Here is a 13,568-nt window from a genome sequence, read left to right as displayed (position 1 = left end):
CATAAAATGCATATATGTATGTACATACAATCAATCAAATACACAGTTTATAAACATTGTATTATATATTATGTAAACTGAAGAGTAAATTAAAATTGTTACTTATCGTTATGTTTAAAATAAAATAAACATAAAACATGCTAATAATTTTGTGATTAGATATACAGTTGTTAAAACCACAACAGATGATTAATGTGGGAACATTTTCTTCAGTATTGCATTACAATTCACTCTGCAATTCACAAGATTGCTACACAATTGTAAAATGTTAAATAGTAGATGCTAATGCTTCCAAACTGATGACAACCGTTGCTAATAACAATTCTGAAAAGGTAATGTTCCTTGTTAATGAAGATATATGATAAAGACTTTTTATCATAAACTTCATAATTTTAATCGCTATCACATAGTTCAGTAGCACTTAACAGTTTTAAACAAATTGATAAAGGTATTGGCAATGTTTGGTAACGAATATATCACATGTCACTAACTGTTTTATTGAACATGTCACAGTTGAATAACTAATTTAGCACACATCAATAACTTAGGTATCAGCAATGTTTAATGATTTTTTTATCACACGTCAATAACTGTTCATTTCTTTCCAACTCGTTGATTGTTTACAATCTGTATTAATTAAACAAACTGTCCTCGGTTTGCTGCCACTCTACGATGTTTCCGACTCTAGTGCCACTTTAGTGCCTATAAAGGCTTTATTAGTTGGAATGATTTTACAAAGGCAGAAAACAATCTCTTTAAAGTGCATAAATCCAGCATCAAAATATGATAAGTTCTGTCAAAAACTTCAACACATCATAATAATATAAAAACAAAACTGACAGTACCATGTGCAGTATGCAACATATTGTTTACCTTAAATACCAGATGTAAGCAACAGTAAGAATTTGATTTTAAAGAAATATTTTGTGAAGAAAGTGTTACTGCTAGAGTGGCCTCCCTTTGGACCAATCTTGTTTACCCCAGGAGCACTCGTCTCATTCTCTCTCTCGCGCCGTCTTCTTCGTCTGTCTCGCTGTCACTAGCACTAGATGTCACTGTTGGCAATGAGGACGTACATTTCGGGGAACACAGATACTGCATCAGGGGCAGGCGATATTTTCCGCAGAAATCTACAAACTTGACATGTTCTATACGAGATGTAAAGTAAACACCTGAAATAAAGAGATAAAATATATTTAATTGACGGGCCTCGAAATGCTACCGAGTATATATATAAATTACAAGCATCAGGGCTCGAAATGTTGCTGAGTATATATAAATTACAAACATCAGGGCTTGAAATGTACTGAGTATATATATATAAATTACAATCCGGGCTCGAAATGCTACTGAGTATATATATAAATTACAAACATCAGGGCTCGAAATGTTACTGAGTATATATAAATTACAAACATCAGGGCTCGAAATGCTACCAGTGTTTCTGCCAGAAAGAAATGTTTGGGTATGGCACTATGGTTAACAGTTAACAGGTTAAGCCTGCTAAAAACAGCACCAGTATTAAGGCACAGAACCAAATCGTCACACAACACCGACAGTTCCCAGGGGACATTTCAAAATCTTAGGCAACCGGAAGTCAGTTCGCATGAGTTTTACTAAAATAACTGATTGTTCGGTTATGTGAATATATACTAAAAGACAAACGTTATTGTGACACAAAAGACAAGGATAATTGATGATAAGTTTTTACTGCCATGTATGAAACGTTAACTTATAATATGGAAAGAGAAATGTCCGAAGGTATGGGAATGAGCAATAGCCCATGAAAAGGGTGCACCTGCTATATGCAAATGAGCCACATCACTAGAGGGGATCCAGAGCGAAGTTCATACAGTCAGTAGTGAGTGTGTCCACCTTGAGCATTGATACAGGCAGTATGCAATTTTGGTTTCAAAAATTAAAGTGCCATAAGGACTCCCTGTTTACAAATCTTGAGAGCCCGCAAACAATCCAGCAAGCCCTACAGCACGTCATAATATACACTAGATGTTTTCCAAATGGTATACTAGCAATCTTGTTCTAAAATATGATGTATTTATGATAGCTGCTAAGCAGGTCATCAGTTTTGTTAAATATAATTATTTGTGAAACTCAGCTGTTACTCTATATGTAGTAAATTTTGAAATGATCGGGAATAGGATTAATAAAACTTGCAAACGGTTATTAATGACACAAGACAGTACATACTTAGTACTATGGCATTTGATATACCAGTCATGGGGCACTGGTTGGGACATGCTAAAAAAAACAATCCGAGAATGGGTCCACAGAGGAGGTTCAATCCTAGGACCAAAGCACCCCAGACGAGCACTCTATCGACTGAGCTAAACACCACCATAATTTTATAATTAATGCAAATGATAATTTCCACTAGCAAATGTCAGATTAAAATTTAATGGAGACTTGTATACATGCATTGTTTAAATAAAATACTTTGTAAGTTAAAGTTTGTTTTTGTTTAACGACATCACTAGAGCACATTGATTTATTAATCATCAGCTATTGGATATCAAACATTTGGTATAACGACATCACTAGAGCACATTGATTTATTAATCATCAGCTATTGGATATCAAACATTTGGTCATTGTGACACACGTACATGTGTGTAGTCCGAGGAAAGCCGCTAAATTTTTCTATTAGTAGCAAGGGATCTCTTATATGCACTTTCCCACAGACACAAAAAACACAGAGTACATGTACCATGGCCTTTGATATAACAGCTGTGTGGCACTGGCTTGGATGGTTAATAGTAATTATGCATGAATCATGCTACATTATATAATTAAATTTGTTGACATTTTAAATAAGAAACTAAATTACTTGTACACCCAGTGCACTGCAGTAACCAATACCGTATATCTTCGCCTATAAGTCGAATTTGTTTTACCCAAAAATTATTTTATAACTTGGGGGGTCGACTTATAAGAGGGTAAAAATATTTCAATATTTATAAGTTGCTTTTCATGGGTCGACTTATAAACGGGTCAATAAAAAAATAAGTTTTCAGGGCTTGAAATTAGGGACTCGACTTATAGCCGAGATCGACTTACAGGCGAAGATATACGGTAAGTGTCAGTATGGGCATTGAACTTATCAACATCAAATATTAAATGCAGTTTTTTAGATCTATGTAAATTATGTAATTGGATATTAATCATAATGCATTAAATTAAAGTTAAACTAAAAGTAAAACAATTATTCCACACTGGACAAAACATTCCAAATTTATTTCAGACAATGTAATAAAAACTTTGTATGATGCTGTAAATGAAAAATACCTGTGAAACAAATGTTTGAAGATGGGTTGCCTTTCCATTAGTCCGATTTTATTCCCATGGCCAGCTGTGCTGGCATGAGGGAAAAATCAAATAAGACCTCTCAGAGTTTGGTAGAACGTTCGCAATGAGCATGCCCCGACATCGTTGTGTCACTGGTTAAGTAGTCATACATGTAGACCCATAAACCCACAAAACAACGTAATTAGAAGGAACCCTGTTATATGAAAGGCCTTAGTGGAAATGTACTAACCTTGATGCAGGCGCATGTGCAGAAAATTAGATTGACTGGCTGGCGAAGCAAGTGCCGCAGGCACAAAGCCAATCTTATAATCTTATAGAATACTAAAGGAGCTTGCCTGTCATACCATTTTTATGAAATGAGTGAACAGTGTTGGTATCTGACTCGCTTTCGCTCGTCAGATACCAACACTGTTCACAAGTTATAAGTTATAACTTGTTATAATAAAGAACTCTCTTGCACAGATATTTATTAAGACTAAATTTAAAATAATAACAACGGTCAAATTATTTTTTAATTACTTAACCCTATCAAAAATTTAAAACTGTAAAAGCAAAACTTTTGAAGAATTAATGTCCTCTCAGAACATGTCGGTTTAAAAAAATTTCTGTAACAAAATTGGCCAAGTTATATTCCCATGTTATATTCCCAAGAGTTATATTCCCAAGTTATATTTCCAAGGGCTCGAACTTAAGAATTTGTCTCCCACGGCAATTTTTAAAAGAATTGCCCTGGGTGAAACAGTGAACTGACAGCAATTTTGAGCCTGCCTACGGCAATTTTTTTTAAAGTGACATTTGCAGCAAATAAACCTGACTGAAAGGCTATCTTGTTATATATAGACATCTTTTAAATGAACAAATGTTAAATACTGGCAGATTTGCTATTGTTGAGCTGCTTTACCGACGGCACAAAAGTGCCATCGGTGATGCTCTTTACCTACTGCAATTTATATCTCAACGACGGCAATGGCCATCGGAGCCACTGTTAAGTTCAAGCCCTGCATTCCAAATTACTTTTACTATTCTTACTGACCGGAAAGCAACGAGTGGGTTATCCATAAAGCTCTAAAATACATCCAAGATCCTAAATTTTCCAAACCTTCCCTCACCCCGTGCTGTCTTCATTCCTGCAGGCCATATCTGTACTTAGCAGGCCATATTTCTTTTGACATACTACAGGTATATTAAACTAGAGGAGAGTTCAATGGCAAAATAAAAATTTGTTGTGGTAAATCGCCTGGAAAGTGAAACAGTACATGATAAAGTTATGCACAACATTTTATCTTGAGGCATTGTGAAAAAGAAGTCTGGAAAACTAATTTTTGTATCTCATAAATTATAAAGCTCAATGGCCATATCTCTGCGATTAGCAGCAAGGGATCTTTTATATGCACCATCCCACAGACAGGATAGTACATACCACAGACTGTTACACCAGTTGTGGAGCACTGGCTGGAACTAGAAATAGCCCAATGGGGCCATCGATGGGGATCGATCCTAAACCGACCACGCATCAAGCGAGTGCTTTATCAGTGGCCTACGTCCCGTCCCACGAACAAGTAAGACAGATAACGACGGACACGAAACCTATAGTCCCTTCCAGCTGGGCCAGCAGAGGACTTAAAAAAAAAACATCCACACACCTTTACATTTTAGGTTAACACATCTCTGCGCAGACTGTAAATACTGGACTACGTTTCTCAGCAGGATTTTAAAAAACAACATGCACACACCTTTACATTTTGGGTTAACACATCTCTGTGCCGACTGTAAATACTGGACTAAGTTCACTGGCAGATCGAGGGTGCTGTATTTAACTCGGTTGATTTTCATGCAGCGGCCGGCGAGCTCCAGCAGAGTGGGAGGGATGTACACAAGATCCTCCACGAACCGGACCACCAGCGGGTTGTTGCGCAGACTCAGCTCAATCAGGTTTAATGCAACGATCTCCGGCGGCAACGTCGACAGCTGGTTGTTATGGAGATTGAGAGATTTGAGGTGTCGCAGGTTGATCAGCGTGGGTGGAAGACTCTGGAGCTGGTTGTCACACAGGACAAGCGAGGTCAGTCGGTGCAGATAGCCGACCTCAGCGGGAATCTCCGACAGCTGGTTACCACCAAGATACAAGACTTCAAGTCTAAAAGAACAAAATACAAATAACTTAAAATTTGATACAGGTATTTATTACATGTATACCTATTCAATCTTACTATAATGATAAAGACATTTTCAAACCATGTCATAAATTTATCTTGTGTCACACACACATGCAATCTGGACCGGAATTTGCAAATGGGGAATTCCCTTTTTATTCAATACTGGAGGTAGCACCTTTTTATTACTCAAGTCATGTCTGATTTACAAATAACGTCACATTGTATTTAAAACTGGGGCGTAGCGTGATCTGGACCTGGGGGTTTGAATATGAACCAAGTGGACCCTTTTTCTATTTTGTTTTGCACCACCAGAAACTCCATATGTATAAACTGTATGTTTTAGTTCTGAAAGCAGAACATTTGCTTCAGCAGGGGTGTCCGAACCCCATGAAACTCCCCAGCCTACGCCCCTGTAAAACATTATACAAAATTACCACAGAGTACGATTCTTAAGGTTAAGTAAGTCCATAAAGGGAGGATTATTAATAGATTTAACAAAGTGTAGTTATGCTGTCTCGTGGTATATATATATTCTTGCGCAAACTAATCTTGTGCAATAAATAGGGAATGAAAACAATATACATTTATAGCAAGCTTGCATGTCTTCCAACTCATGCAAAATAGTTTGTGCATGTTGTCATTTTGTTTGTGTGTTAGTTATGTAACTTTAAAGAGTAACTTTAAAGGTACATTGTATCTAATGAGCGAAAGCGAGTTTGATACGTTTTTAAACAATGAGGTGTGAAATAATGGTATCTAACAGACACGAATGTATTATTCTATTTCTTACATATCCTCAAAAACCAGGTTTTAAGCAAATTTTAACATCTTTTTTGACTAAAAGTTATTTACAGCCGTTGCACGTGTAGCTATGTAGCTTCATTGGATGTATGGCAGTGGTGACCTGGTCATCACCTAGGAGCAGCCAGTCGTATGTCTTGAAATTGTTAACACATGTACATGTGTAAACAACCACATGTTATCAAAAATAATGCATGGTGTTCTCACCAATGGGTGTGTAAGAAATTCATGTAAACCACTAAAGAGTTATATGTTGTGAATTGTTATAATACAAAAATTAAAAGTTAATTTTTTTTTATCACCTTCATTTTATTCATATATTCAACAAATTCAAACTGAAAAAAAAGTTTGTTTTGTTTAACAACACCACTAGAGCACGTTGCTACATCCCACGGCCCTCTTGCTTTTCTCCATCTCATTCTAACTCCAGCTCATTCTAACTCCAGCTCATTTCTTCCTGATTCGGCAGCTCCTCCTATTGTTCAACTTCTTCCGCTCCACACCCCAGTCCTTGTCTATCCAACTGCAACAAGTGTTCACCTCTTGTGGCTATCCATGCCACATGCCTGTCAATTCCCATCAGCTTTATGTGGAGGTTTAGTCTGACCACTTCTTTTGTAAAATATATTTTCATGGGGAACATGACTTAAAATATGTTGTAGCCACTTGAAGTGGGACATAGCCCAGTGGTAAAGCTCTCATCTGATGCAACCTCTGATCCCTATCAGTGGGCCCACTGGGCTATTTCTCATTCCAACCAGTGCACCACGACTGGTATATCAAAGGCTGTGGTATGTGCTATCCTGTCTGTGGGTTGGTTCATATAAAAAGATCCCTTGAGCACTACTAATGGAAAAATGTAGCAGGTTTCCTCGTTAAACAAAACTAACTTGTATACCCCACTAGAAACTTTGCAAACCAGTCTAAACCACCCTTTCATAATTCCCTGGGTAGGACTTTCCTTTAGCACTGTCATGTATAAAGAACATTATAAAATTTTAATACTTATCATTAATATAGTTAGGGTTAGGGTTAGGGTTAGGGTTAGGGTTAGTGACAGTGCCAAAGGAAAGTCCTTCCATTCCCTGCATACGTGTCTGCTGTCATATGTTTTGCCCTGTTATGAAGTGGAGTCCATGGGGTGTAGCCAAGTGCTACACCAGTGTTTATGCCAGAAAGAAATGTATGGCGCTATGAAATTGAATACAACCAGAGCGTATATCAGAAATAAAATGGGTTACGTTTAGGGTTAGGTTTAAGAAAATCATACAATAATGATAAGAGTAATTAATTTTGTCAAAAAATTAACTTTAAAAAAAATCTGCTAAAAATCTGGCACAAACCCTGACTGTCATATTTATAAATTATAGTACCTACCTAATGTAGTAGTTCTTTCCTTTTCCTTTTGGCTATGTTTAGACATGTAGGCATTGGCATAGCCAGGATTTTATATTAGGGGCTACCACATAGGAGGGGGGCATACTGTATGTTAACCCGAGTACTCTGACTGTAAGAGAGCTAGACGGACATTTGGACATAAACACGCTCTCATTACAGTCAGAGACCAACCTATGTCTTTTTTTGGCAATTCCTGACTACCAAATGGTAGGCAACGAGTCCCACTCTAATACCACACCAATCCTATGTTTGACGTCAAATACCTTTACATCAATCATTTTCGAGTTAAGTGATACAAAAAAATCCACATATTAATCACTAATACACATACTACAGAAAGAAACCCGACAGCACCCACATTCAGCTATGCTTCGTGACACTCCGTCGCAACAATTGCAAAGCTCGGCGATCTATTTCGAGACGTAGACCACGTGATCGCGCACTGGGCGATTCCGCCTTGTGCAGCAGTTACAGGGGCCGTCTCATATCAAGCGAAGTTACAACATGGAAGAGTTGGCTAATGCCGTTTTGGATGAATTTGGATTTCATTACGTCATTAAACCAAAACAATTACACATTATTGATTCCATTTTGAATTTGAAGGATACATTTGAGGTGTTATCGACAGGATACGGCAAAAGTATGTGCTACGTACTGCCTCCTCTTATGAGATGACCCCTGTAACTGCAGCACAAGGCGGAATCGCCCAGTCTCGAAATAGATCGCCGAGCTTTGCAATTGTTGCGACGGAGTGTCACGAAGCGTAGCTGAATGTGGGTGCTGTCGGGTTTCTTTCTGTAGTATGTGTATTAGTGATTAATATGTGGATTTTTTTGTATCACTTAACTCGAAAATGATTGATGTAACGGTATTTGACGTCAAACATAGGATTGTTGTGGTATTAGAGCGGGACTCGTTGCCTACCGTTTGGTAGTCAGGAATTGCCAAAAAAAGACATAGGTTGGTCTCTGACTGTAATGAGAGCTGTTTATGTCCAAATGTCCATCTAGCTCTCTTACAGTCAGAGTACTCGGGTTAACTGTATGCGAGTTATGTTGCCCCCCTCCCCCTACTTCGGGCCTGATGTTTCTTACCTTGTCAAATGTTTAACAGCACTAGTAATGGATGTCAGCAAATTCCCCCCAAGGTACAAACAGCGCAGTTTGTGTAGTTCGGTAAACTGTGGAGGCAAACTTTCCAACGAATTACAACTGAAATTGACAACCTCTAAACTCTTCAGTAGGCCAAAGTCCTTCGGAATCGACTCCGACGTCAACAAATTGTTTTTGGCGATTAATGTCCTGAGGCTTTTCAGCTGGGTTATGCTGTCGCTAATCAACTTGACGCTGTTGTAGCTGATGTCCAATGACACGAGTTTTGTAAAGAGGCCGACTGAGTCTGGCACGGTCGTGAACTCATTGTTGTTGAGTTGCAGCGCACGCAAATCCCGGGCTCTCTCAAGCAAACAGTCCGGAATCGAATCCAGGTTGAAATATGACACATCCTCGGCATTTTCACAGTTAAATTCATTTTCCGAGGAAGAATCGAATTCTGCCATACCGTCAACCAAACGAAATGACAAATATCTCCCCGTTTAGATAAAATGTACTTTGTCACAACATTTTGAGTGGGTTAACAGAGAAAATGGGTTAAGGTTAAGGTCATTGACCTATTTGTTTTAACAGAAAAACATGCCACCGTGTTGCTCTGTATAAGATTTATCTCACAAACTAATTTTCTGTTACGATTGTGCATATATTTACTCAGTATGATTGTGTCAAAACTTAACAAAAACTGTAACAGATTTAGCTGTTATTTTATTTAATATATCGTTATACAACACTTCGGAAAAATGTTCGAGAGTTTTCGTCATACAACGGAGATTACCGAAACCGTTGTTACGGTCATTGACCTATTTGTTTATAGAGCATACTGGCCCCGTGCTTATAAAACTGGTTGAATCTCACTATATTGGTCTCTACAGGCTGGTAGGTACTGGGTTCGGATCCCAGTCGAGGCATGGGATTTTTAATCCAGATACCGACTCCAAACCCTGAGTGAGTGCTCCGCAAGGCTCAATGGGTAGGTGTAAACCACTTGCACCGACCAGTGATCCATAACTGGTTCAACAAAGGCCATGGTTTGTGCTGTCCTGCTTGTGGGAAGCGCAAATAAAAGATCCCTTGCTGCTAATCGGAAATTCTAATTCAACACATTTGTAAGAACGAATCTGATTGGATCTCCACTAAAAATTTCAGTGGTAGAATCATCGATATACCGGTCGCAAATTTTCTGGCAGAAATACGTCATAGGTTTAAAGTCGCAGACCCTAGTTCCATCCAGCGAAAATAAATTATAATTTGGTTAATCTACAAACCTGTAACACATTTAGATCACGTTTTTATCAAATGGAGTGAAAAAGCAGGTTTTATATCGATAAATACCATGGGAATCCCCATGTCCCAATTGCTTGAAATAATTTTGAAAGTTTGTATTCTGATGTCACCGGTAGATGTCGCTCGAAGTACAACAATGCCTACGTCACGACAAATTTCACAGACTTGGGGTGAGTTCTTTTCACCTCTCCTGGAAATGTTCCAACTGTTCTGTCCTGGTTGTATCCCCTCTCCAGATATCGTAGGACTTAGCAAAATTATTGGTTTTAAGGGTTTGTAACGTTTTGTATTGAGATACTCACTTGTCTGAACTTTATTGTTACTGAAAATGTTCACGAACTGTGAAGAAAAATCTCACAAATTACCAACGTCTGTGACATTGAAATGGAAATATCCCCTCTAAAAATAGATTAGACCTTGTCTGCTCAACGGTTTTTTCTCAGACGCGCGTGAGTTTTTCAGAAATACGAAAAATGCATTTTGTGGTATTACAAACACCAGGATTACCAAAAAACACTTCAGGTGAATGGAAATGTATATTCTAAATAATAAACGGTAAGTAAAGTGCAATTTTATTTGTGAAAAAATGAGTTTAATAGCGAAAAACAACGCCGTAATGGTTAACAACTAGCCGTAACTAGGGTGTGTCCCTTTAAGCAAAGAACATGGTTGTTTTGTAATGACGTCTGTTTGTTACAGTGAATGGTGTCCCCAAAAAGAACATGTATCACGACAAAGTCCACCCCAGTAAATATAAATCTCGTATTCTTGCCAACTCATTCCTGGAGTCTGTGGGTCTTACAATTAAACACAACAAAGACAGATCAAGTCGTGATACTGACATCCATCCACAGGTGCATGTCAGGGAGCACAAGTACACCCACCAAGATTTCCCACCATTGCCAAACAGAAGCAACAGTTATCCCCACAGAAAAACCGATCATGCCGAGAGAAACCAGCATCATCACAACGAAAATACTATGGTGCATTCCAGTGAACGGATGAATGGTCAACGGATGACAAACACTTATAATGCCAACATTTTCTCAACTCCAAATGGCAGGATAAGCAATCAACATCAATATCATCCATTCTCAACTCACGTACCGTCTACAGTAAGAGACAGCAATGTTCCTTGGGGTTTCCCAGGGAGCGCTACCAGCAGGATGCCATTCACTGATCATCAGAGTGCTCAATATATACTGCAGCATCTCAATAATCTGTTCCGATATTCATGTACATAAATGTGTGCAAAACGTGAAGTGTATGTGAGAGAGGTGAAGTAGGGGGTTATATAGCCAATGGATCAGCATTCCGGAAGGTTGAATTTGATTAATGTTAACATCAAATTCACAATTTAATATTTCATTTTGGAATATACAAGGCATATCCGACTTAAAACGTAATGAATTTAATAAGTGTTTTAAAAACTTTCATGTTATTGGTTTCTCTGAGACATGGTTAGGAAACAAGAGTGACTTCAATTTTACAGGATATTTTTCAATTTCCAATCCACGCAAACAGTTTGTGCAAGCATCCCGTGGTGGATTGGTTTTCTTATGTAAAACTAGTTTAAAGCCTTTTGTTTCCTTTGTAGCATGCAGTGAATTTACATTGTGGATTAGAATTAGTAAAACGTTTTTATCGGTTGACAAAGATATATTTGTCTGTACTACTTATGTACCACCTGGAAATTCATCATATTGGAAACATTTAACAACAGACCCCTTTAATGTCATAAGTAATGAAGTTTTAAAATATTCGCAGCATGGATCGATAATAATTGGCGGGGACTTTAACGCTAGAACTGCTACCGAGTGTGGGTGTGTGAATAGTGATGGAGTTAATTTTCTTGAAAACATATATGTACCGTCAGATATTTTCACTACCATAGAGACAAAAAGAAATAACCGAGATAATATAACGAACAAATTTGGACAATCCCTCATATCACGAGCAATTGCATCAAAATTAATTATTTTAAATGGTAGAACAGTTGGAGATCACTTGGGACAGTTTGCATGCCACACGTACAATGGTCAGAGTGTTGTAGATTATGTTCTTACATCTGAAGAACTCTACAGCCATGTGAAATATTTTAATATTAAACCACTTTCATGGACATCAGATCACTGTCAGCTCTCCCTAAAACTTAATATATCAGTTAGAAACAAAAAGTCACAGGAAAATCCCCCAAAAATTCAGCCATAAATTCACGAAACGTAAACAAAGAAAATGGCACAATAATAATAGCATGCCACGTGTATACTCGGCAGTAATGTCAGATGAAAACAAAGAGGCACTCAATAGGTTCATTTTGACACTACCACCAACGTCGGATGTAGACGCAAGCTGCTATGTCAACTTGTTTGAATCTATAGTAAATGCCATAAATATATATGCTACCAAAAATCAGAATCTAAATAGATCTCTGAAGAAAAATCTTTGGTTTGACATAGAGTGCAAAAATGCCAAATTGGCTATGGAATCTAATTTCAAGACATTTAATGCTAATAACACACAAGAAACAAAGCAAAGAATGACACAAAAGCTTTATGGCATACAATTAACAGTATCGAGGATAAAAAAAAAACCGAAGTGTTCCCTAATCCTCATGAATTAGTAGACCATTTTGAAAAGATCTACCAAGATCCAACAGTTAACTGTTCTTCTAATGAGGTTGATTATACTAATCTGCAGGATAACCAAGTGATTAATTCACCAATATCAGCACTGGAAATCATAGCATGTATTGAAGATATTAAGCTGAAAAAGGCACAGGCTGTAGACAATGTCAGTAATGAGCTTATCAAATGTCTCTTTCCATTAATACTAGATCATGTTGTCAAACTTTTCAATGATATATTGTCAATAGGCTATTTTCCTCCACAGTGGGCCCATTCAATAATTGTCCCTAGTTTGCACAAAAAAGGTGACAAAACAGACCCAAGTAACTATCGTGGAATCGCTATAAGTAGTTGTATTGGTAAATTGTTTTGCAAAATAATAGATAAACGAATTGTAGACTACCTTCAACAAACCAACCAAATTGATATCTGTCAAGCTGGGTTTAGGCAAGGATTTAGAACAACAGATCACATATTTACACTAAAAACCCTGATTGATAAATATAAATGTAAAAAGAAAAAGGTCTATGCATGCTTTGTAGATCTCAAACGAGCATTCGATTCTGTGGATAGAAGCAAATTATTTAATAAAATTGCTCTTATGGGGGTTACAGGTAATGTTTTAAAAATAATCGAATCTTTATATGTTAATGTTACATATAGTGTTCAGACTGATAAAGGCATATCACAACCATTCCAATCAAACATTGGTGTTCGTCAGGGCTGTATTTTATCTCCAACACTATTTACTATGTTTATTAATGACTTCCAAGAATATTTATGTAACATTGGAGATAAAGTATCACTAGACACAATGCGCTTAAGCCATCTACTTTTTGCAGATGATCTTCTACTTTTATCAGAAA

The 13,568-nt window shown here is 37.4% G+C and overlaps 1 protein-coding gene across 1 annotated transcript; it reads right to left on the bottom strand.

Annotated features, from left to right (window-relative positions):
• Nucleotides 1-378: 378 nt before the first annotated feature.
• On the bottom strand, nt 379-9,311 carry LOC121386844 (leucine-rich repeat-containing protein 58-like). Its single transcript, XM_041517862.1, has 3 exons — nt 8,774-9,311; nt 5,058-5,461; nt 379-1,172 (listed from the first exon to the last, which is right to left on the bottom strand). Exons 1-3 carry the CDS (start codon nt 9,235-9,237, stop codon nt 976-978), a joined length of 1,065 nt encoding a protein of 354 aa, XP_041373796.1. The 5' UTR covers nt 9,238-9,311; the 3' UTR covers nt 379-975.
• Nucleotides 9,312-13,568: the final 4,257 nt, after the last annotated feature.

The sequence above is a fragment of the Gigantopelta aegis genome, chromosome 12, assembly GCF_016097555.1.
Source record: "Gigantopelta aegis isolate Gae_Host chromosome 12, Gae_host_genome, whole genome shotgun sequence".
NCBI classification, from domain to species: Eukaryota; Metazoa; Mollusca; class Gastropoda; order Neomphalida; family Peltospiridae; genus Gigantopelta; species Gigantopelta aegis.
The sequence above is the reverse complement of the archived record's forward strand: the minus strand, read 5'-3'. Positions and strand labels throughout refer to the sequence as shown.